At 49.0% G+C, this 26,385-nt stretch overlaps 1 protein-coding gene across 1 annotated transcript in view; it reads right to left on the bottom strand.

Moving 5' to 3' along the window:
• Positions 1 to 12,951, bottom strand: part of C2CD2 (C2 calcium dependent domain containing 2) — a 63,577-nt gene extending 50,626 nt beyond the window's left edge. Inside the window, exon 1 of the mRNA XM_040231462.1 lies at positions 12,318 to 12,951. Coding sequence (XP_040087396.1) covers positions 12,318 to 12,590 — 273 coding nt within the window. The 5' untranslated portion in view covers positions 12,591 to 12,951. The remainder of the gene's footprint in view (positions 1 to 12,317) is intronic.
• Positions 12,952 to 26,385: the final 13,434 nt, after the last annotated feature.

The following is a 26,385-nucleotide window of genomic DNA, read 5'->3' as shown; positions in this document are numbered from 1 at the left end:
GTGGGTGCGTGGCTGGCCTGCAGGTGGGGCATAGCAGGTACATGGGTTGTGTTCTCCCCTTTCTCTAGGAAAGCTCTCTCCCTAGTTTCAGAGAATCACCTCTCCCTACCCCACGGGGGTGTGGGCACTCTCCTTAGGTTACCCTCTTCTTGTCTCCCACTGCCCAAGTGGCAGGTGGGCAGGAACCCGTGGGGAGCAGACAGGTGCTTCTCCATGGAATTTAGGATTCTTTGCCTGGAAATGAGCCAGCTGGCAGTACTGCTCAAGGATCAGGTTTCTGAGTCCCTGCTTTGAGGACCCCCAGAGCTGCCAGGCTCCTGCCCTCTGTGGTCTCCTTGTTTAATTCCACCTTCAGCTCTCCACATCCTCTCATACCCTCCCAGAAATGTCCTCCACGGCTTGTCACTCTGGCAGGTGACAAGTTCTTGCAATTAAAATCTTGCATGAAAATTCTGCATTAAATTTTGGTTTTGCAATTAAAATCTTCAATGCAAGACATGCAAATCAATTATTATAAACACAAGGCAACAAGACTAATGCTTTATGAAAGAATAAATCAGGACTTGGATTACCAACCAGGTCTCGGTTTTTTGGACTCTGTGGGAGAGGGAGAGTGTGGGATGTTTTGGGAGAATGGCACTGAAACATGTATAATATCATATATGAAATGAATCGCCAGTCCAGGTTCAATGCATGATACTAGATGCTTGGGGCTGGTGCACTGGGACGACCCAGAGGGATGGTATGGGGAGGGAGGAGGGAGGGGGGTTCAGGATGGGGAACACGTGTATACCTGTGGCGGATTCATGTTGATGTATGGCAAAACCAATACAATATTGTAAAGTAATTAACCTCCAATTAAAATAAATAAATTTATGTATATATATATTTTTAAAAAGTTCTCTTGTGCGGCTGAACACGTATGCCAACAATACAACCCTAGAATGAAACTCTCCTTCAACTCTTTTCCTGACATGCTCCAGAAAGCCCGTCATCATCAAATGAGTTCTGATCATGGATTTAAAAACCAGACTCAGCCCCGCAACTCCCCACCACATCTCATCTATTTCTGAGACTCCTGGCTGTGATGAGCTGGTTCCAACTGCAAGGCAAGATTAAGGGTGGGGGATAGAATGGTACAAATGGCAGCAAAGCTCTCTTGGCAAGTGCAGTGGGGATGAGCAAGAATGAAGTCAGCCCAGGGCTGTTTCTTAAGAATCCCCAGGGATGCAACGCACACCTACAGGCACAGAACATTGTCACTGACGCTCTTCTAACCTCATCTTGTCTTAGCGACATCAATCTCACCTCTACAAACCATCAGGGGAGAATTAAATCTACTTCTCAAGAGCGATGAAGTCATGGCTCGGGGCTGCTCTACGGATGTTCTCCATGGCTAGAGCTTGTTTTGGTGCAACCTGCTGGCCAGTGGCTTGGGGATGACATCACCCTGTGTTCCAGGCCTCCTATTGAAAGAGCAGCCCCAGCACAGAGTGCAGTACTAGGCAGTAGACTGACCCCTTGCAGCAGTCATTACAGCTGCTAGACCACCACCAACTCTTTGTGACCCCATGGACTAGAGCCCACCAGACTCCTCTGTCCATGGGATTCTCCAGGCAAGAATACTGGAGTGGGTTGCCATTTCCTCCTCCAGGGGATCTTCCCCACCCAGGGGCAGAACCCATGCCTCTTGTGTCTCCTGCATTACAGGCAGATTCTTTATCACTGCACCACCTGGGAAGCCCCACAGCTGCTGGGACTGCATGTCAAACAATGTACCTTCTACACCAGCCTGAAGAGACCACATAGACTTAAGCAGCCTGGATGTCACCTCCTGTCCCTGCCCATCAGGAGGTGCCATCTACACCTTCTTACCCATGGCACCTTCTGAATGAAAACCCTGTAGATATTCTGCTAGGAAAGTTAATGTCAAGAGGCAGGCTCACAAAGAAAATATGTGATTCAGTTAAAATGAGGACCCAAAAGTTCCCCTTCCCTTTCTGATTGATCCTGGAGTTTCAGAGAGCCCAGCCTGTGTGCAGCAAAATCCCTGCATCTCTGCACTCTGTCCATGGGCAGGCAGCATCGTTCTAGACTCAACCCCACTCAGACCAAAGAAAGACTTTACATCTACAAAGAAAAGCAACAGGCAGCAATTGCCAGGAGAACAACTGAGAAAGAAACACAAGACACTAGCTCTCCCAGACATTAAGACACACTACAGAACCTCTGGGGGTTTCGCAGGTGGCACAGTGATAAAGAATCTGCCTGCAATGCAGGAGATGGAAGAGATGTGGGTTTGATCCCTGGGTCAGGAAGATCCCCTGGAGTAGGAAATGGAAACCCACTCCAGTATCCTTGCCTGGATAATCCCATGGACAGAGGAGGCTGGTGGGTTACAGTCCATAGGGTCACAAAGAGTCAGAAACCACTGCAGTGACAGCATGCATGCACGTACAGAACCTCAGTGATTCCAAGCGTGTGGTACCAGCACACAAACACACAGATGACCAGTGGGGCTAACACCGGGCAGCCAGAATAGACCCCAACATGTATGGAAAGAGTCAGTGACAAGAGTGGCATCCCAAATCACTGGCTAAAGATGGAGTTGTGAAAAATCTGGATGTGGGAGGAGCCCCAGATAGAACACAAACGTAACTGCGCAAGTAAAGAACACAACCACCAGAAGGGGCAGGAAACAGATTGAACCGGAGAAACTGTGGCAAACAGGATCCTGGCTGCATATAAACGCGAGAATCTAGCCAGGAAATGTGATTCTCATGGGGGCACAGGTCAGCAATGCAGAAAGCACGTTATGTGTACGCTGGAGTTGACCACATAAGTATGTCACAGACAGTGAGTCCCAGAGGCCTCGCTCTTGGAGGAGGAAGTTAGAGATAAGGAAAGGGGAAGATGAAAACGAACTCTGTGCCGTTGGCCTGGAATCTGGGTTATCAGCATTTGTTGTTCAGTGGCTCAGTCATGTCCGGCCTCTTGTGACCCCATGGACTGCCGCACGCCCGGCTTCCCTGTCTTTCATCATTTCCCAGAGTTTGCTCACACTCGTGTCCATTAAGTCGGTGATGCCATCCAACCATCTCATCCTCTGTTGCCCCTTTCTCATCCCGCCTTCAGTCCTTCCCAGGATCAAGGTCTTTTCCAATGAGCTGGCTCTTGGCATCAGGTGGCCAAAGTATTGGAGCTTCAGCATCAGTTCTTCCAATGAATATTCAGGGTTGATTTCCTTCAGGATTGACTGGTTTGATCGCCTTGCCATCCAAGGGACTTTCAAGGGTCTCTTCCAGCAACACAATTTGAAAGCATCAATTCTTTGGTGCTCAGCCTTCTTTATGGTCCAGCTCTCATCTACATACATGACTACTGGAAAATCCATAGCTTTGACTAGATGGACCTTTGTCAGCAAGGTGATGTCTCTGCTTTTTAACACACTGTCTAGATCTGTCATAGCTTTCCTTCCAAGGAGCAAGTGTCTTTTAATTTCATGGCTGTAGTCATCATCTGCAGTGATTTTGTAGCCCAAGAAAAATAAAATCTGTCACTGTTTCCATTTTTCCCTCATCTATTTGCCATGAAGTGATGGGACAAGATGCCATGATCTTAGTTTTTTGAATGTTGAGTTTTAAGCCAGGATACTTGGAATGGTTTGCCATTCCTTTCTCCAACAGTATGAAAAGGAGTGTCAACATAGTCATGATTTTGAAGATAGAGGCAGAGAGATGTGTTAGATGAACATGTGCCATCCACACATATCTTTTCCCAGGTCTGTTCACTAAGAGGGTCTAGAAGCAATGAGACCCCAGCAGTAATAAACACGCCTGATGCCCAAATCTTGTATTCTAAATAATTCTTCAGTAAAAGGAATCAGAGCTGCTTGGAGAAGTGGTCAAATCCAGGGCCAGAGAAGAAGAAAATACAAGATCTTGCAGAACCATCAAGGAAATGCTAATATATGTGTGTGTGTGTGTGTTTGGGCTTCTAATGGCCCAAACAAGAACAGTTTAAACAACAAAACAAATAGTGATAGTACTGGATTATAGGGGCTTCCCAAGTGGCACAGTTGTAAGAACCCGCCTGCCAGTGCAGGAGAGGCAACAGACTCAAGAGATGAAGTTTCGATCCCTGGGTTGGGAAGATTCCCTGGAGTAGGAATCGGCATTCCACACCAGTATTCTTGCCTGGAAAATTCTATGGACTAGGAGCCTGGCAGGCTACAGTCCCTGGGGCTGCAAAGAGTTGGACATGACTGAGCACATCATGCTGGGTTGTAACCCATGGAATAAAGCAAATATCCATGAATACACACTTATGTAAATACTCAATAAAATGTATAGATGGAAGAGAAGTGTCAGCTCTCTCTTGCAACAGAATTCCAATGAATAAATGCAGAAGGAAAGAGAGAAAAAGAGAAAATCATCATTAGGCAAACTCCACAGAAGTGTTGCAGACTAGATACGTGGATGCCAAAATCATCGTGCAAAAGTGTGAAGAGTAACAGGATTTGTGCAGTCTCAAAGTATCTCCTCGAGCTATTTGTTAACTATAGGGAGAAAGGATAAGGGAGACATAGATGTAAGAGGAGAAATGGGTGGAAATCACCTTAACACAGGGATCAAGGCCACAGTCCCCATTGGTAAGCCATGCTGACATCACAAACCCATGAAATAGTACACTCAAAGGGGCACATCCCCTCTGTGGTTTGTGGAACTGCAGCCCAATTGTGCAAAACACCGAACTGAGGGATATTTGGCAAAACAGCAATCAATACTCTTCAGAGTTGTCAAGGTCATGAAAAAACAAGGGAAGACTGGGAAACTTACAGACTGCTGGAGACAAGCACAAAACAACAACTTAACAAAGGTAGGACCTGAACGGGACCCTGGAACAAGAAAAGGACACTGGTGGAAGACAAGGGAAACCAAGCAGGGTCTTCAGTTTAGTTAAAACGTTTTGTTAATTTCTTATATTGTCACAATGCTAATATCATTGTACCATGAAATACGGTAACATTCTGCCAATGTTAATTTCTTATATTAGAATAACATTAATATCATCGTGCAGGTCAGGAAGCAACAGTTAGAACTGGACATGGAACAACAGACTGGTTCCAAATAGGAAAAGGAGTACGTCAAGGCTGTATACTGTCACCCTGGTTATTTAACTTCTATGCAGAGTACATCATGAGAAACGCTGGGCTGGAAGAAGCACAAGCTGGAATCAAGATTGCCAGGAGAAATATCAATAACCTCAGATATGCAGATGACACCACCCTTATGGCAGAAAGTGAAGAGGAACTAAAAAGCCTCTTGTTGAAAGTGAAAGAGGAGAGTGAAAAAGTTGGCTTAAAGCTCAACATTCAGAAAACTGAGATCATGGCATCTGGTGCCATCACTTCATGGGAAATAGATGGGGAAACAGTGGAAACAGTGTCAGACTTTATTTTGGGGGGCTCCCAAATCACTGCAGATGGTGACTGCAGCCATGAAATTAAAAGACGCTTCCTCCTTGGAAGGAAAGTTATGACCAACCTAGATAGCAAATTGAAAAGCAGAGACATTACCTTGCAAACAAAGGTCCATCTAGTCAAGGCTATGGTTTTTCTAGTGGTCATGTATGGATGTGAGTTGGACTGTGAAAAAAGCTGAGTGCCAAAGAATTGATGCTTTTGAACTGTGGTGTTGGAGAAGACTCTGGAGAGTCCCTTGGACTGCAAGGAGATCCAACCAGTCCATTCTAAAGGAGATCAGTCCTGGGATTTCTTTGGAAGGAATGATGCTAAAGCTGAAGCCCCAGTACTTTGGCCACCTCATGCGAAGAGTTGACTCAATGGAAAAGACTCTGATGCTGGGAGGGATTGGGGGCAGGAGGAGAAGGGGACGACAGAGGATGAGATGGCTGGATGGCATCACCGACTCGATGGACATGAGTCTGAGTGAACTCCGGGAGTTGGTGATGGACAGGGAGGCCTGGCGTGCTGCGATTCATGGGGTCGCAAAGAGTCGGACACGACTGAGCGTGAACTGAATATCACTGTACTATGAATTGGCACTGTGGTGAAGAATCCACCTACCAATGCAGAAGACACAGGTTTGATCCCTAATCCGGGAAGATTCCACCTGCCTCGAAGCAACTAAGCCCGTGGGCCACAACTATCGAGCCTGTTCTCCAGAGCCCGGAACCCTCAACCACTGAGCCTCCGTACTGCAGCTCCTGGAGCCCATGCTCCCCAGAGCCTATGCGCTGCAACTAGAGAAAAGCCCAGCCCAGCGCAGCCAAAAATAAATTAAAAAAATTTTAATTATAGTAACATTGTACCAATGTTAATTTTTTATACTGTTACAATGTTAATATCATTATACTATGAATTATAATAATATTGTATCAATGTTAATTTCTTATACTGTTATAATTTTAATGTTATACTATGAACTATAGTAACACTGTACCAATGTTAATTTTTTATACTGTTACAATGTTAATATCATTGTACTATGAATTATAGTAACATTGTACCAATGTAATTTCTTGTTTCTGATTATTGCGACCCTGTGTGGTGTTGGAGATTGGAGAAGACTCTTGAGAGTCCCTTGGACTGCAAGGAGATCCAACCAGTCCATTCTGAAGATCAGTCCTGGGTGTTCTTTGGAAGGAATGATGCTAAAGCTGAAACTCCAGTACTTTGGCCACCTCATGAGAAGAGCTGACTCACTGGAAAAGACTCTGATGCTGGGAGGGATTGGGGGCAGGAGGAGAAGGGGACGATCGAGGATGAGATGGCTGGATGGCATCATGGACTCGATGGACGTGAGTCTGAGTGAACTCCAGGAATTGGTGATGGACAGGGAGGCCTGGTGTGCTTCGATTCATGGGGTCGCAAAGAGTCGGACACTGAGTGACTGAACTGAACTGACTGATGGTTATGTAGGCTGGATAAGGAAAGGATAGAGACTCAATTGTTTTCACAACTTTTCTCTAAATCTAAAAGCAGTAAACATTTTTAAAGTTTTTTTAAGGGGATGTTACAAGAAAGCAGCCCATCTTGACCCTATTGGCTAAAGGCTTCACACAGATCTCATCTCATCTGGACTAGATGCTGTTTCCCAGGCTGAACCCCAAGTTATCCTCTTCCAGGGATGAAGCACAGAGAGGTCAGGGCTTGCCCAAGGTCACACAGCCCCAGAGCTGCCTTCCAACCTAAGCAGAGAACACACAGCTCTTCCAAGCAGCTCAAGAGGTCCCCTCCCTCCTCAACAACCCAGGGGGGCTGGCGGGAGTGGAAGTTAGCTTTGGCTGCATTTTAGTTGACATTAACACTACACCCACTCTTCCTTCCCTTGAATTCCCATGTTGCTGAGAGAATGGGTGAACACAAGGAACAACCTGAACTGGCATCTCTTCCTCGTTTCTACTGACAATCTGCAGAGTCATCAGTGAGCCTCCTTTAGGTTGATGCTTTAGAAGTGAAAAACAAAGCGCATTAAACAGCTTGCTTGGCCCAGGCTTGGCCAGCTCCCAAGCAGGGGAGGCCTGAGTCCAGACAGGCCGAGGTACATCACCACCGTTTCTCCCCTTCAGTGACAAGTTTCTAACAGGGGCTGTTATTCATGCCCTGAGACAGCTGAGCACTCGGCGCCGGGTGGGCTGCACCTGGATGGACAGAGCTCTGGCCTCCCTCGCGATCCTGGGAGCTGATGAGGGCACCAGTGACCACACAGGGCTGCTGCGGTGGCAGTGGGCCAGCAGTCGCCAAAAAGTGGGGAGGAGGGACTTTTGGTCTGAGACCTGAAATACTGCTGTTGTTTTTCAGTCGCTCATTCACATCTGACTCTGTGCAACCCCATGGACTGCAGCACGCCAGGCTCCCCTGTCCTTCCCCATCTCCCAGAGTCTGCTCAAATCCAAGTCCACGGAGTCAGCAATGCGATCTAACCATCTCATCCTCTGCCACCCCCTTCTCCTATTGTTTTCAGTCTTTCCCAGCATCAGGGTCTTTTCTAGTGAGTCGGTTCTTCACATCAGTTGGCCAAAGTATTGGAGCTTCAGCTTCAGCATCAATACTTTCAATGAATATTCAGGGTTGATTTCTTTTAGGATTGACTGGTCTGATCTTGCTGTCCCAGGGACTCTCAAGAGTCTTCTCCAGCACCACAGTTCGAAAGCGTCAGGACAAAGGCTGAATAAGTGTTGGGGACAGAAGGAATGCCCTGTGGGAAGATCCCACACAGGAAAGAACCCTGAATGTTTGAGCAACGGCAAGGAGAGTAATTTGACGGTCAGGTGAAGGGTGACTGACTCAAGGTCACCTTCCCATTCTTACCAGCTGAACTCTTACACTGTGGGCACCATCGGTGCTCAAGGACCTTGAATTTTTGTGAGGAGCACTTGAAGGAAGCTCATTACAGAACAAGAAACCTCCAAGTCTTGTCACTTTGTTTACTCCTCAAATTGCTGCAGCTCATATACAAGTCAGAGCTATTAATACCATGTTTTAAGTTCACACGGCATCTTCTTCTTTTTTTTTTTTTTTATGAAGACCACAAATTGTCCTACAGTCTTGGTCATCTACATTTAGAACATTCCTCTGAAAAGAATCCTGGGGCAAAGGACTAAAGAAACAAACAGCTTCATGACCCTCTCCACCAGGGCCTGGGCCTACTCAAGCAACCCCTTCCCAGACAAGTCCAGAACATGGTGCTTGCTCTCAGACCGCTGCTCCCCGCATACAGTCCCGACAGCATCAGCCTTGGGAGGGGGCTCTATCCAGCCTGTGGGTAGGGGTCTCAGGACCATGGGCTCTGGCTTTCAGAGCTGGTGACCTGCTGTGGAAAGAGCAGCCCCAGAGTCAGCAGTGGGTGTCAAGGGGTGTGGACTGCTGCTGGGGTGATGTCACCCCAAACAACTTTGTAAATATTCATGTAAATGCAAAGGGAAAACCTCCACTGTTGCCCTCAGATAACAGGGCATTAGTTCCCAGGTTGGTGACTGAACCAATCCTGGGATCTTCCTGTTCTCATGGACCGAGTTGTGATCAGAGCAGCTGATGTCAGGTGTTTGCAATGCCAGCATGGAGAGGTGTTGTTGGATGGAGGGACTTTGACTGACTGAATGCTGGCTGGCTCATGGACACTGTGTGTGTCCAGCAGCTTCTCTCTATTGAAGAGTTAGCTTCGGGAACTTGTGAAACATACAGTAGGCTCCCTGTACCCCCGTTGACTCCCTGAGTCTGAAGTGGGGGAGGTGGCAGGCATGTATATTCTTTCAAAGGTCTCTAGGCAATTTGCCAGTGTTCCCCAAATACCAGGCATGTGCTGCCAGAGCAGCCATGCTGTCATCTGTCTCTCCAACTCAGCATCCTGTCTAATCATAAGCAGTAAGGGTCAAAACCCTGTAGGACCCCCTGATACAAGGAGCCTGCCCTGCCTCAGTCACTGGTCATCCAGGGTCAAAGGAGGCTCCACAAGTTACTAACCACCTTTAACTCCCTGGAGACAGGAGCCCCATTGTTGGGGATGACGTGTTAAACAATCGTACCCTTTGATCCTTTCTTGCTGGACCTCAACTGAAGGAAATATTTGAGTCTCAAAGTCAAATTTGCTGCCCATGGGGGACCATGGACCCTTGCAGATGTAGATGAACCATGAAGACACCTGGCCCTGGGTCTAGCTCAACACTGGCAAATCTCTCCAGTTCATAGTCCTCTGTCTCCCCTTTTGGAGAAGGAAGAGGTGCTGCTGGAAGGGTTTAGGGTTCCTTGCAGTCCTAAGATATGAACTGGGGTAAAATAGGATGAGAGGAGTTGCTCCACTCAGGAGAGAACTCCACCTTGCACAGAAGATGCTAGAGATGACAGTTACTGCCAATCCCCCAGTGACAGGAGTGCTCTCCTCTTGGGCCAGGGCAAACAGACAACAGCACAGGGTGGGGGCAGGGGGGGGGCTGCTAAGCTGGCTCGCTGCGTCGAATGCGGACTTGGAGTTGTCAACCCTAATCGGGGATTAGTGGGAATCGAGCTGAAGGGAGGACAGAGGGAGAGTCCCGCAGGGCTGGCTGCCAGGTCAGGACACCCACTAGGAAAACACAGGGCCTGCTCACCCACTCTGTCATTAGTGCTGCAATCGGATGGCCGAGGACGGGGAAGGGGCGTGCCAAGGCCATAGCAGCAGTTACCCAGATCCTATCAGCCTGCAGAACCTTCCATTTGAATTCAAATCAAGCAACACGTCCAGGTACCAGGGAGAGCAAAGTGACACACACACACACACACACACACTGAGCCACCTGATACCACACTTAGACCCAACTGCTGTCAGAGAAGACTTAGAGCTGCCATGAGCTTATACTCAGTACATCATTGCCCCTTCCAGGCAGGAATTCTGGAAAAACTAGTGTCTAAGATTCTGCAGTGCGTGGTGAATAGCAGAGGACAGGCAAATAAGCCAAACCTCCCCCAACTCAAGCCCCCAGCAGAGGCCTCCGCCCACACAGATGCCAGCGAGCAGGAAGAAAGGTCTTCATCCAAAACCTTCAGGTATTTTCTCCAGTTACTGAAAGGGCTGCCCACAAATTCCAAGGCAGAGATTTCCTCCTTTCTCAGCCCTCCAGGCACACAGATAATCTGGAAGCTTCCAATCAAGGCAATTGCAGGTTCTGAGCCAATCAGGAAATGTCAGGGAGCCATGCAGAATGGTTTAAGCAGGACTGTCCCAAACTTACAGGAGCGAGGGTTGTGCCTCTGCCTGGCTCTCTCAAGGGCCCCAGGGTGACAACAGGACCCTACAGATCAGCTCAGAGAAAGCTGAGAGGCAGAATCAGTGGCCCACATCATGCCCCCGTCTCTTCCGCTCACAACTCCAGCCTGCAGTGTACTCAGCCCCGGAACCCAGGCCCAGGACACCCGGTCAACCAGGGGTCAATGACAGCAGCTTTGTGGGGAAACAAATTTGTGTTTGCTTGTCCAGGTGAGGTCACGGGGCTTCAGGGTTCCCACAAGAAATGGGGTGGTTCCTCTGAAGAGCTGTCCAGTTCTCGCAGCGAAGTCACAGACTCCAGGCTCCAGGGCAGTCGGAAGTCAAATGACCTTGAAGGCTTTTTGCATCCAAAAGGCATGGTTATTTTTTCCCAGAGTTCAGAACATGGTCTTTTGTTGGATTTATGCTCATTCGCACTCAAAGCTTTTCTGTTTTTCAGGTCCATGGCTACATGAGTCAAGGCCATGGCACAAAAACCAGACAGAGGGCTCGCCATGGAGTATTATGAGGGCTGATAGTTTAGACACACAGCATTTGCTGTTTCCAAAGCAAAAGGCCATGGGCTTCTCCACTAAGTTCCCAAGCAGGTGGAGGAGCGTGTACACCTGGGAGCAAGGAGGATTGGCAAAGATTTAGTGCCCCAGACTCACCAGGCCTTCATTCCTTCTATGGAATATTTAGAAACAGCAGACAAGAGGAGTGCATCATTAAACCAAGATGCCTTAAAAGTAACAACAAGCCACCCAGCCATTAACTAGACCAGGAACACAACCACAGGTGCCCAAGGCAAGAGTTCAGACTAAGCCCCTAAGAGTTTTCAGGAAGTTCTCATTCAGAACACAGGTTCTGAGCCAATCAGGAAATGTCAGGGAGCCAGGGAGAATGGTTTAAGGAGGACTATCCCAACAGGCAGGTAGCTGGGTTCAAATCCCAGCTCTGCCACCCATGGGCTGTGTAACCTTAGGCAGGCTACTTAACCTCTCCAGGCCTCAGTTTTCCCCACCTCTAAAATGCTGAGGATGCCTTTGCTCCAGGAACTGTGAGGATTCAGAGATGATCATACGTACCTAAAGCCCCCAACACACGTCTGGCCAGTAGCTGGCCCTCAATGGTCACTAATTTTAAGTGCAAACCTTTGGGTTATACATTCTGGGTAAAATTCAGCTCCATAGATGGAAGCATATTTGGTTCAGAGTGATTCATAAATCAGGTGCAAAAGCGGTCCAGTGTCCAGGCGAATACGGGAAACCACCTGGGACGCCGGCCAGGAAGGGCAGGTAAGAGCCAGAGGGGAAGTGGCCCCTGAACAAGTCCCTCCAACAGCCAGGCTGTCCCTCTGGCACACTTCGGGTCAGGTTAATAAAACCTAATCACTCCGCCTTCATTCCCCATCGAGGGTCCTCCGTCTCCACGGTCTTTCTAACTTTCAAGGATGCTCTGCCCCTTGAAGCAGTCAAGGGCTGTGGCGAGGCTCCAGGGAAGAAGAGCCTGAAGACACCCCGCGATCACCGCGCCCGACCCCGCAGCACGGCCGCCCTCACAGAAACTCACCCCCTTCCGTCTGGCCTCATCGTTCAGGGCGGTCACCCAGGCGGCCTGCCACTGGCTCCTCCAGCTGTTCAGAGTCAGGATCCAGGCGAGCAGCGCATCCGACTCCGGGCGCTGGCAGTCGCCAGGCTCCGCCGCCCGCCTCCGGGAGCGGGGTCGCGCCCTGGCCAGCGCCCACTGCGCCAGGTACAGGCCCACCGTGCCCAGGGCCACGACGAAGAGAGCCACCAAGACCAGCCACTGGACCTCACTGAGCCACGAGCCCAGGCGGGACATGGTGATGGCGCATACCCGGCACGCCTCGCCCCAACTTCCCAGGCAGCCCCCGGCCGGGCGCACAGCCCCGCGGGCGGCAAGCTCAGGACATCAGCTCGCCGCCGGCCGGGACTCGCGGGGGGCGGGACGGGGGCGCGGCGGGCGGATCAGGGCAGCTGGCGGTGCGGGCCCCGGGCACCGAGAGGCCGGGCGGGCGGCGTGAGCGGGAGCAAAAGCCGACCGGCGCGCGACGGCCACGGCCCAGGACTGCGCCTCCAACCCCGCGCACCTGGCAGATAGAGACGCGGCCCGCGTTTCCGACTCGGGCGTCTGGGCTGTTCCCGGGCCGCGGCCGGCCGCGCTTCCTCCTGCGCGCGCCGCCCCAGGCGTCCCGCCCGCGGCCCAGTGGCGGCCGGAGAAGGCTCGGGCCGCGGGGCGGGGGAGGGGGCGCGGCCTGCGGGGCGGGGCCGGGCCGGGGGCGGGGCGGGGCCTGTGCCTCCCTTGTGCCTGGGTCGTCGCGTCCGTCCCCGCCCACGCCGCCCGCCCTACCGCCCTCTTAAAGGCCCGGCGTCCGGCTCCGCTGTCGGCCCCGCCCCCGCCGCGGCCTCCGGCCTGGCCCGCCACGTGCGCGCGCCGCCCGCCCGCTTCGGGGCCTCCCCAGGGCGGCGGCGGCGCGGCGTCTTCCGGACCTGACCTGTCCACAGCGTGGCGACGCGAAAGCGCGGGACTTTCCAATTAGCCCGACGCCGAGGCTACAGTGGGGCGGTCTGGCTGGACTTCCATGAGCGTCTGTGCACACGTGTGTGCACGTGTGTGTGTGTGCATATGTGTGTGCGTGCGTGTGGAAGGGTGATTTCTAGGGTTGCGGTCTGCCCGCCAGCAGAATACTGAATCTGGTTTTCACATCCTTGGAAAGTCCCTGGAAACCCACCATTCGCACCCTGAAGTCTGGACCCTCCCTTGCAGAGCTGCCGTGATATCTCCCGGGAGCGTCAGAAAGAAGGCTCACTAAGAAGTTTGTGCACATGGAAGCGTGTGACACCTCCTGGCGCCCCTCACCTGGCAGAGTCAGCCCCCATCATTAGGGAATGCCTCAAGGCACTAGCCTGAGATTCTCAAAGTCCTAAAGACAAACCTGAACCAGTAAGATAGTGATTTGCTTGTCCTTCTGCAGCTGTATGAAGGGGATTTGACCTTGAATTGGGGTGACTGAACCTGGGCACAGAGGTGTCTCTCTGGCTGGGTCTGATGGTGCCAACCAGGCCTGTCTGATACCATCAGTATGGGTCCAGGCCCCACCACTGCAGCAGAGGTTCCTCACTGATTCTTCCCCAGCCCTTCCTTTCCAACCTGGCTCAGGGAGAGATCGCTAAGACAGACTAGTGTCTGGCCAAAGGACATGAGGATCTAGATCTGGCTGGGAGGTTGGTGGCATTTATTGACAGCTATTATGCACAAATCCTGGAAACAGTAGAGCAAAGAGACCCACAGACAGATGCTATGACAGATCTGCCCTGGATGCCAAATATTAGAGACAAGGCTGAGGTGCCAGCTGGAGAGGGCGAGCTTGGTGTAATGGTATTTGAAGAAGTGTGTGTGTGCAAAGGCCCTGAGGCCTGCATGTGGCTCAGTACCCCGCGGCATAGAATGTGAGTGGGATGGTGTGAGGGTTGCAGCGGGGCAGGAGGTGGGGCAGAGGCTGCACCTGGAGCACCTGAGTTACGGATAACAGATTGTGCCACAGAAAAGGAGAACCAACAACCTGTCTTAAGCAGAGTGGAAAACCTGAATTGTACAAAGATCACGCCTAGCAACACGTGGGACTAGATTGGAAGAAAGTGGGAGAGGGCAGAGAGACCAACTAGAAGGGGATCCCAAGGGTCTACAAGAAGGGTTTAACACAGGCCTGGTGCATGGCATGGGGAGAACGGGCCGCCACAGAAGAGGACATTTCTGGCTTAGAGACTGCAGGCAAAGAGATGGGGGTGGATGAGGCTTCTTTGTTTTTTGTTTTAATTTTACTGAAGTACGGGCTTCCCAGGTGGCTCAGTGGTAAAGAACCCACCTGCCAATGCAGGAGACACAAGAGACCTGAGTTTGATCCCTGGTTAGGGAAGATCCCCTGGAGGAAGAAATGGCAACCCACTCCAGTATTGTGCCTGGAGAATCCCGTAGTCAGAGGAGCCTGGTGGGCTACAGTCCATGGGGTTGCGAAGAGTCTGACATAACTTAGCAACTCAACAACAACAACAAAATTGAACTATAGGTGATCTACAATGTTGTGTTAATGTCTGCTGTACAGCAAAGTGACTCAGATCTATATATACATTCTTTTTCATATCCTTTTCCATTGCAGTATTTCAGGATCATGAATATAGATCCCTGTGCTATAGAGTAGAACCTCGTTGTTTATAGAGTAAGTTTGATGTGGTGAGAGCAGCCAAGGAGTTTACACTCAAGGGCCTGATTTTCTTTGAGAGTAAAGTCACTCAGTCGTGTCCAACTCTTTGTGACCCCATGGACTGGGCCTGCCAGGCTCCTCCCTCCCTGGGGTTTTCCAGGCAATACTGGAGTGGGGCTGCCATTTACTTCTCCAGATCTTCCCCACCCAGGGATCAAACCCAGGTCTCCTACACTGCAGGCAGACTCTTTACCGTCTGAGCCATCAGGGAAGCCCCTTTCTTTGAGAAGGAGGTAGGAATTGGGAGGTAGGTGGACTGAGAGCCCTAGTGGGAGACAGGACTGGAAGCTGGCAGGTAAGGGAATTCATCAAATGGCCCAGGTGAGCAGGAGCCAAGGAGAACCAGCCCTTCCTCGGTAGGTCTGATATCAGGTCTGACCTTCTAAAAGCGGAAATGCCATGATCCTATCAGTTTCCAGCAAGTTATCAATCCCTTAAACCATAGCTCACCCCTCACCCCCACACCGGAAAGGGTTGAGAATTGCTTTTCTTTTCTCAGAAATCTCTTATTTGGCAGAAATGTCTAATTACTTTCTGATCTGTAGCCAGACCTATGCAGTTCAATAATCCAAGTCAGGCTGGCCCCCTTACCAGAATAACTGGGACAACTGAGTACCCCAGGCTCTCTGTCTCCCTGTTCCATGATGAGTACAGGTGTGCACTTGTGCACTGGCTGGGTGGCAGGTAGGAGACGGCCGTCCCCACCCCGTGTGACTGGTGGAACCAGTCTCATTCCTCTGCTGCCATATCTCTGGGGCACGCTACCCCTACTGGCTCATTTAGAGGCTTGTCACACACTATAAACTAACAACCGCCTCGGTTTGGAATTCATCACATGCTCTAAGTTTTTTCAAAGGGAAGATAAACATATAAATATTGAATTGCTTCTGTGTAGAAGGAAAGTGAAGAAATATCATGGGCTCACAGAAACACACAGCTGGCCAAAATGTGCAATAGGCACTAAAACTCTTCTTGTAAACCGAGGAAAGAGAGCAGACTCCCTTCACTTTGACTCTGTCACCTGGTCCCGTCCATCCAGTGTGTGGAGGATACTGGAGGCTCAGTCTCTAGGGAGAGCAGCATTCCCCTGACGTGTGATGAGTCCTTAACCCTATAGCCCTTCAACCCAAGGGACCAGGCCATAGCTCTACCCAGGAAGGAACTTTGCTGTCACCCCCTAAAACCTCCCAATGGGTCAGGGACCATAACACTCTGCAGCAGTGGCTTGCTGCTGTTAACCCCGCCTCAAAGGAAACCACTGTGCTTTGAATCCTCCGAGCCCTGGAACTGAGTTTCTGTGAGCAGGCAGGGTGGGGGGTCTAGGGATCTGGGTGCAGGGGAGGGGCTCATGGGTGCTTGCTGGCCATTGTCCCCAAGCCAGTAGGCCCAAGGAAAACCATCTACACCTCAACCTACTGGGCCACCAGAGGCATCCACCTGCCTGGAATTCTCCAGAAAGCCCTGACTCTAAGCCTTGGACCATGTGGGTCCCAAAGCAGCAGAGAGGAAACAGCAGACACTGTGTTTCGAAGGCCTCCTCAGACAAAGCTCTGCAGCAACTGGCTGTGAGCTTGCGCACAAGAAGCGGAGGAGAGGCTTTGTTGTCCCATTTGGCGGCTCATCTGTGTTTCCATGCTGCTGTTCTAATGTCTCCCTCTATCAAGCCCAGGAGGCTCTGTGAGGATGATGTTACTTTTTAAAATAGTATGTCTAGTGTCATATATGTTTCATAACTACACACAAAGTTATTAACACTGGAAAGTACTCATTACCATTGAACCAGATATTCTTATGGTCTTTTAAAAACACTTAACAAAAAAGTGGGATTAAGTGCTTACTAAAAATGTCACTAAATTTCCGCCTAATTATCTTAAGTTTCCAGAAGAGGAAAGGGACAAATTTAGTAAGCTTCTAGTTTGTCTCTGACTTGGTGGGGATGCTTCTCCTTCACCCTGTAGCGGTTTGCTTGAGGGTGACGATGACAATGGCTTAAAGTATCAACTTGTGTGTGCACTGCCCGATGGACAGACGTACTGACGGATGGGCACCCAGGGCCCCAGTAGGGCTGTGATGGGCCACTTGGAAATGCAAACATACAGCTTCTTCCTCTGTGTTTGACAGAAGACATTCCGAGAATTCCTTCTTAGCGAAATGCTTTTAAGACTTGGCTCTGTGCCCTCAGCTGTGGGGGTCCGTGGGGACATTTGACCCCATCTCCTTGGTTCCAACAGCAGGACTTAGTCATTTCCACAGTCGGAGGCTGGGGGCTGGGGGCCATTTCCTGTTGTGCCTACAGCAGGGGGTGGGGGTGGGCAGGGATGCAGGGAGCCTGCGGCCCGGTGGCATTAGAGGCCTCAGATCCTCCTGCTGGTGATGTTTGTGGTTTTGTGATGCCATCCCTGGGAGAAAGGCTGCATCTCTGCATAACTGCCTAAATCCCAAGTACCGGGGTCAGGAGGACCGTGAGAAAATGTCTGAGGCTGAAGATCAGACCACACGCAGGTCGTCCCTGGCTGCGTGAGATGGAGATCCCATCTGTCCTGCGTGCCACGTCCCGGAAGCCACCACTGCACCTGGGGGTGGGCCCCCACAGAGGCACCTGGTATGGGTGGGTGACTGCAGGTACTCACAGTGGGCACAGCTGGGCGCTGGCAACATTGAGGAGCCCCTGCCCTTAAGGGACTCACTTAATTTTCATGGCACTGTGATAGATGTCACCATCCAGTGTTAAAGGTGTAGAATCTGAGTTCAGAGAGGCTGGGTCACTGGCCCAAGGCGACATAGTGAGAAAATGGCTGAGCCGGAGTCGGCCCCCAGGTGGTGTCGACCCCCAAGCCCCTGTTCTTTCCGTCAACTCTCATAAAGTAAACATATTCTGCTAAAATTAGAAACCTGTTCAAAGCTGGAAATGAAGAGGTCCCGTTACTCCTGTGCTCCCCTGAAGATCTGTCGAAAGAAGACGAATTGCCTTTTGTGTTCTGAAGTCCAGGAGAGGCAGATTCCTTCAGACCCAGAGGGGAAGGAAGTTCATTCAGGGGTCATTCATACAAGAGGGGCTTGTGTGTTGCTTCTCCTGGGACCCAAGCCCGTTCCTGAGAAGACTGCAGGGCAGTCAGACAGCCCTCGTGCAGGCATACAGCGAGGAGCACCAAGCCCCACCCCCCGCACCTCTGCAGGTGCCCAGGCCATCCACCTCTCACCCAGAACCAGCAGCTACCAGGATGTGCCCTCATTCCCCGGCAATAGCTGCTGAGGAGCCTGAGTCACTGGTGTTGCAGGGCCAGAGGCAGGACCTGGCAGCCTGCTGCAGGCTGGCCAGCCAGCCTAGAGCCCGCCTGGGCCACCCCAATGACACAGTTCCTGTGCACAGCGCCCACAGTGGGTGGCAGGGGACAGAGAGGGGTGGCAGAGGAATGGAATCCAGCTCATCCAGGTGGCTTGGTTCAGCCTCCCGTGTGTGACTGCCCAACAGCAAGGGGGCCGGGCAAGCTCACTGGCACCTGAGGCTAGGATCTACCATATGAATAAATATTTGAGCTCGTGTGTTTTCATACTGCGAAACTGTCCTGAGGAGGCAGCTGGCTACACCCTATGCTCTCAGAAGAATGCGGCCCCACACCTGTCCACTGGTGTCTGAAGTCATGCTGTCGGAGAGTCGGATGTGTCCGCCGGGTAGAGGTCACGTTGGCAGGGTGGCCGTGGCAGCCTGGCAGAAGCGCACGCTGAGGAAGAGAGAGATGAAGGTGCTGAAGACAGATGTCGCCCCTCCCTCACCTTGTTGGAACTTTGCTTGGCTACATCAGAGGCTCCAAGGCGGGTGGCTGTGTGGCCACCTCGGGGCCTTCTTGTTGGATGCAGACTCCGGGGCATGGCCCCTTCTTTCTCAGAACCCTTGGGATCTGCCTCCGGCCTCCCCCTGACCTGACCATTCCCGGGGTTGACTTCAGAATAACATGGATTTGAAGCATGGGATGGGGCAGCCGCACAAGGTGCAAACTGGAGGGAGGGCCACACGTAGCCCACTTGCGGCCTCGGAAAGCTTCTCTCATCCCCCATCGAGGTACAGGCCATATAATTAATATTTTGCTTTTATTCTGGCCCCAAATTTTCCTTTGTGCTATGTGTTTTTTTCTGAAAAAGACTTGCTGGGCACAAGGTTAGAATCAACTAAATATCTGGTGGAATATTTAGTCTCTTTGAGAGTTAAAGTACTATTAAAGGGTTTTAAAAACAACCCAAAGACACCTTAAAAAAAAAAAACCAAACACACCTGTTTACCTACGGAGAATGAATGTAGTAATTACAAATGGTTATTATCTGTTGCTTCCCTGGTGGCTCAGTGGTAAAGAACATGCCTGCAAATGCAGGAGATGCGGGAGACTCAGGTTTGATTCCTGGGTTGGGAAGATCCCCTGGAGGAGGAAAGGGCAACCCACTCCCAGTATTCTTGCCTGGAAGATTCCAATGGACAGAGGAGCCTGGTGGTCTACAGGCCATGAGGTTGCCAAGAGTTGGACACAGCTGAGAGACTGGACACAATTACCTATTGCAGTGGCAAGCGGAGCAGTCCAGTAAGACAAAGTGAACAGTTTTGCTGGTCTGGAAAAGTCTGGAGTCTGGAAACAACTGATCTAATGTTTAATAGAGGGAAACATAAATGCCTGCTGTATGCCTGGCACTCTGCAGTGATTCCCACAACAGGTAGCTCAGCAGGGACCACGTGGCTTGAGTGGATCTAGACCCGGAATCCGGGTGCTCTCTGTGGGACCCTTCCTGCTCCACCTGTGGACCATCCCTTTGCAACTGATGAGTGATTCTTCACAACGACTTATCACAGAGTCCCATTTTTCACTGACTGTGATGGAGTTGTCATCTCCCCACGCCACTCGAGTGGGAGGTTCGGCTGTACCTGTGAACATCTGAGGTCATCATGTGCGTCTTCTGGTGCATCATTTCTGGAAGAATCACCTTCTAGAAAGTCTGCCAGCTCCCTCTCAGGGGCCCCATTGAGCCCAGGGACCAGGCAGCCAGCAGACCATGGGAAAGGGACACCCCTGTGCCTCCAGCTTACCTCTCTGCCCAAACAGGCCTGGCTCTCCTTGAGTTAAGGGGTGGGGGGTGGTGGTCACAAAGATGAAGCAGAAACTCCAGCGAGGGGAGCAACTGAGCCCTCACTCTCCAGGCTCTTCCCCAGGCAACAGGAAGAAGGCAGCTGATGATCCCAGTGGGAGAAAAAGGTCCTGCCTTGGCCTCACTCTTTCTGTTTGTGCAAACATAATAATCCTGCCTGGAGTCTGTTAGCAGTACTGCAATTCCTGATTATTCAATAGAATATTATTCAATACATATTCTGGTTTTTAAAAATATTTCTTTAAATTAAAAAAAATTTTATATTGGAGTATAGGGGCTTCCCAGGTGGTATAGTGGTAAAGAATCCATCTGCCAATGCTGGAGATGCAGGTGTGATCCCTGGGTCAGGAAGAGATGGCAGCCAGCTCCAGTATTCTTGCCTGGAAAATTCCATGGACAGAGGAGCTTGGTGAGCTACAGTCCATGGGGTTGAAAAGAGTTGGACAAAACAGTGCCACCACCCATAGCTAATAAACAATGTTGTGATAGTTTCAGGTGGACAGCAAAGGGACTCAGCCATACATATACATGTATCCATTCTCCCGCAAACACCCCTCCCATCCAATCTGCCACATAACACTGAGCAGAGTTCCCTATGCTGTACAGTGTCATCCATTTTATTTTTTTTAATGTTACTCAGCCATGAAAAGAATGAAATAGTGCCATTTGGAGCAATGTGAATAGATCTAGGGATTACCATACTAAGTGAAGTAAGCCAGAAAGAGAAAGACAAATATAACATGACATCATTTATATGTGGAATCTAAAATAGGACACAAATGAACCTATCTACAAAACAGAAACAGACTCACAGACATAGAGAACAGGCTTGCAGTTGCTATGGAGGAGAGGAGGATGGCGAGGAATGTATTGGAAATTTGGGATTAGCAGATGCAAACTAGTATATGTATAGGATGGATGAACAACAAGGTCCTACTGTTTAGTACAGGGAACTGTATTCAATGTCCATATTCCATTATGGAAAAGAACATAACAAAGAATATGTATATATACACACATATAACTGAATCACTGCTGGCTGTACAGCAGAAATTAACACTATAAATCAACTATCTCCAGTAAAATGTTTAAAAATCTAAAAATTAAAACCATGATAAAAAGTCATCCATTTAAAATATAACAGTGAGCACATGTCCATCCAAACTCCTTAACTATTTCTTCCCCTGTCTTTACCCGCTGGGAACCATAATTTCATTCTCTGTGAGTCTGTTTTGTAAATAAGTTCGTTTTGTTGTTGTTGTTTGTTTTAACTTTGAAGTTTTTATTCTGTATTGGGGTATAGCCTGTTAACAATGTTGTGATAGTTTCAGGTGAATAGCGAAGACACTCAGGCATACATATACATGCATCTATTCTCCCCCAAACCCCCCTCCCATTCAGGCTGCCACACAACATTGAGCAGAGTTCCATGTGCTGTACAGTAGGTCTTCACTGGTTATCCATTTTAAATACAGCAGTGTGTACATGACCTTCCCGAAGTCCCTGACTATCCCTTCCCCCTGGCAACTGTAAGTTCATTTTCTAAGCCTGTGTCTTTTTCTGTTTTGTAAGTAAGTTCATTTGCATCATTTCTTTTTAGACTCCACATATATGGGATGTCATATGGTATCTCTCTTCCTCTGTCTGACTTACTTCACTCACTGTGACGATCTCTAAGTCCATCCGTTTGCTGGAAATGATATTATTTCATTCTTTTTAGGCTGAGTAGTACTGCATTGTGTATATATACCACATTTTCTTTATCCATCCCTCTGCTGATGGGCATTTAGGTTGCTTCCATGTTTTGGCTATTGTAAGCAGCACTGCAATGGACATTAGGGTGATGTACTCTTTCAGACCATGCTTTCCTCTGGGTATGTGACCAGGAATGGGATTGTAGGGTCATATGGTAGCTCTATTTTTAGTTTTCAAAGAGCCTCCACGCTGTTTTCCATAGTGGCTGTACAGTTTGCACTCCCACAAACAGTGGAGGAGGGTTCCCTTCTCTCCAAACCCTCTCCAGCATTTACTGTTTCTGGACTTGACTGGTGTGAGGTAGTATATCACTGTGGTTTTGACTTGCATTTCTTTACTAATAAGTGATGTTGAACCTCTTGTCATGTGCCTCTTGGCCGTCTGTATATCTGCTTTGGAGAACGTCTGTTTAGGTCTTTTGCTCATTTTGGATCGGGTTGTTTGTTTGGATGCTATTAAGCTTCATGGACTGTTTGTAAATTTTGAAGACTAATCCCTTGTGGGTCACATCATTTGCACATGTTTTTTCCCAATCTGTGGATTGTCTTTCTGTCTTGTTTATTGTTTCCTTTGCTGTGCAAAAGCTTTTGAGTTTAAGTAGGTCCCGTTTGTTTATTTTTGTTTCTATTTCCATTATTCTGGTAGACGGTTCAGAAAAGATACTGCCACAATTCATGTCAGAGAGTGTTCTGCCAATATTTTTCTCTAGGAGTTTTATAGTGTCTGGTCTTACATTTAGGTCTTTAACCCATTTTGAGCCTATAAATATTTCTTTTTTTTACTGAAGTATTGTTGATTTATAATGTTTCAGGTATACAACACGTGATTCATTATATATATATATGTATGTATAATTCTTTTTCAGATTCTTTTCTATTATAGGTTATTACAAGATATTGAATGTAGTTCTCTGCGCTACACAGAAGGTCCTTCCTTGTTGTGCACCTATTTTACATATAGTGGTGTGTATCTGTTTATCTCAAACCCCTCTAAGTTTTCCCTCCAGCCCCTCTTTCCCCTTTGGTAATCCTAAGTTTGTTTTCTATGTTTGTGAGTCTATATCTGTAAATAAGTTCATTTGTATCTTTTTTTTGTTAGATTCCACATATAAGTGATATCATATGATACTTATCTTTCTCTGACTTAACTTTGCTTGGTATGATAATCTCTGTGTCCAACCATGTTGCTGCAAATGGCGCTATTTCATTCTTTTTATGGCTGAGTAATATTCTGTCATATAAATATGTCATATATATATATATATATATATATATATATATATATGTATGTAGCAGTTGCTCAGTCATGTCCGACTCTTTGTGACCCCACTGAACTGTAGCCCGCCGGGCTCCTCTGTACATGGGATTTTCAGGCAAGAATACTGGAGTGGGTTGCCATTTCCTCCTCCAGGGATGTACATATATATAAAGAAGATGTGATATATAATATATAATATTATATACAACATATATATAATATTGATATGTTGATGTGATACATAATATATATATTATGTATCACATCTTTACCCTTTCATCCATCGATGGACACTTGGGTTGCTTCCATGGTTTGGCTATTGTAAATAGTACTGCTGTGACTATAGGGGTGTACGTTTTTTTTAAATTAGAGTTTGGAACTTTTCTGTATATACGCCCAAGAGAGGGACTGCTGGATCATGAGCTCGCTCTGTTTCTGTTTTTTTAAGGAATCTCCACACTGTTCCCCATAGTGGTTGTACCAGCTTGTGTTCCCATCAACAGTGTAGGAGGGTTCCCTTTTCTACACACCCTCTCCAATGTTTACTGTTTGTAGACTTTTTAATGATGGCCATTCTGACTGGTGTGATGTGACACTTCATTGTGCTCTTGGTTTGCATTTCTCTAATAATTAGCAATATCGAGCATCTTTTGATATATCTGTTGGCCATCTTCATTCATAACATGGGTTTTAGCTCCAAGCTCTGTGTCCAGCAAGATGTGGGGTGGGGAGCGGGCAAAAACACCCTGAGAATCATCCTGCCCCCACACAAGGAGGAATCCTTTGAGGAGGGACACCAGCAACCTTTCACATGCATTGTTGAATTTGACTGGAAAACAGCCTGGACTTCAAGGCCTCCCCGAAGGAACAGAAAGAAGCCAGGGCAGCTTTCCATGCAACAGGACAGGGCAGGCAGGGAAGGCTTGATGGTCTTTGTCACCAAGGAGCTGGGGGTTTAAGAACACTAGGAAGCAGATGAATAAGAGCAGGTGGAAGTGAGACCCCCTCTCTCAAGTTGAACACACCCCTTGGAAGGAAAAACAATTTTCTGGGAGAAAAGAATGATGTCAAGGAAGATAGTTTACATTTATATTAATTGAGCAATCTGAGAAATCCATGCAAATATTTATACAAAAGGGAATGCCCAGGGCGCCTGCAGAAGTCCCTCTGGAGAGTGATATTTTTCATCGTGACTCTGAAGACCCTCGGCTAAACTGCTTCATGCAACATAGATGCCAAGTTACAAAATCTTTGGGGAAAGTTGGCAGCTGAAACCACCCAGAATCTTAGCCAATATGATTGAGCATAGACTAACCCAGAGTAAAAATGATCAGAGATTCTTTAAAGGGAGTTGAAAACATGAACGAGGAATGAGACATGGTTTATCACAGTGCTCTGATGTGGACATCCCTGTTTTGTGGCAGGAGCTTGCAGTCCAGAACTGCATTTACTACCGGCACAGCTGAGGGGTCATGCGTGTGTCCAGGGCACTGCTGCTCCCATGCGCTCCCCCTGATCACTGAGAACAGCCTTGGGGAAGAGAAGGGACCAAGGGCCACGAACCTTACTAGCCCTCCACCCTGGATGAGCCCTTGGGACCTCTTGGGCTTTAGCTCGAGCCATTACAAAGGGCTGGTTGGCATTATTTGCTCCAGTAATAAGGCCCTGAATATCCTTTAAGGAAATATCATCAGAGCTGCCCTCACATGAGAAAGTGCACAGGCGTCAGTGGGCAGGCTGCCGATGATGGAGTTGTGCATAGCTGTTCAAATGCACCTTGACTGGGGGATTGTCTTTTTAAGTTTCTCTGAGAGGTTATGCAAAATTGAAAGAACAGAAAAAAAACTGTGGTCTATGTCGAGTTCTGTCACTGCCAGAGGTATGTTTAGTGTGGAACCTCTGAGGGGCAGACTGGGGCGGGGGCTATCAGGCTCTGTGGTCCAGAAATGATGGGTGAGAGCCACCCAGATACATGTCAGTAGGCATGCCGACCCAAGTTTCTCCTCCCTCCCAGGATGAGGCAGGGAATAGATGATGTAAACTGCTTCCTGATGGTGGTTGTGTAGGATTTAACGATTCTGGCACGAGCTGGAACATTTCTGTTGGGGAGAGCCGCTCTGGCCATGAGTGGATGTGGTTAGTGAGAGTCCTGGACCAGGGGGATGTTCAAGAAGGCCACTAGAGGAATTGTCCTCACGCACAAGGCCAAGGGGCAGAGCTGGTCCATCCATTGTATTGGACGAGCTCTGTCCTGAGAAGACCAAGGGAAGAGGGAGCCAGCGGGGAGAGACGGTGCCAGATGAGCCCGGAGGCAGCCTATCCTCCATTCTGTGGCTCTGGGATCAGCCTCAGGGAAGCCAGGGCTTGAGGCAGCAGAAATGAGCATGGAGACTCAGACGTCCATCGACAGATGAGTGGTCAGCCGAGCGCACCACTTGGCCTCCTTCACAAAGAACAATTCCTCTAATGGCCTTCTTGGATGTCCCTCGGTCCAGGGCTCTCACTAACCACATTCACTCATGGCCAGTCCAGCTGTCCTCAACAAAAAAGGATGTTCCTTGTGTCACCACTTCGCAGCAGTCTGTCGCTCAGAGGGGCACAGTTCCACACTAAACACACCTCTGGCAGCGGTAGAGCTTCAGGTAGACTACATCTGCCTTCTCTTCTTTTCCTGTTTCTTTTTATTCCATACTGTGGAATAGTTCAGCCATGAAAAGGAACAAAGTAGTGATGCAGGCTACAGAGTGGATGAAACTCGACCCATGATGCCAAGCGAAAGAAGCCAGAAATGAAAGGCCATGTAGAGTGTGACCGAATTTATATGAACTGTCCAGACAGGTGAATGGATGCAGAGAGAAAGTGGATTTCCATGCATGCCACGGGCTGGGGGTGGGGAGGGATGGAGACTGGCTCTCAATGGTTACGGGTTTCCTTTTGCAACCATCAAGACATCCTGAAATTAGTTAGGGTGATGGTTGCACAAAATTGTGCTGCTGCTGCTGCTAAGTCGCTTCAGTCGTGTCTGACTCTGTGCGACCCCATAGACGGCAGCCCACCAGGCCCCACAACATTGTAAATAATGCCAAATGCCACCAAATTGTTCATGGTAAAATGGTGACTTTGGGGTCATGTAATGTTACCTTTATTAAAGTAAGATTTACTTTATTTATTTTTTACTTTATTGATTCATTCTTACTTTATTAAAGTAAGAAT

This window comes from Oryx dammah, unplaced genomic scaffold, assembly GCF_014754425.2.
Source record: "Oryx dammah isolate SB20612 unplaced genomic scaffold, SCBI_Odam_1.1 HiC_scaffold_2, whole genome shotgun sequence".
Taxonomy (NCBI): domain Eukaryota; kingdom Metazoa; phylum Chordata; class Mammalia; order Artiodactyla; family Bovidae; genus Oryx; species Oryx dammah.
The sequence above is the reverse complement of the archived record's forward strand: the minus strand, read 5'-3'. Positions and strand labels throughout refer to the sequence as shown.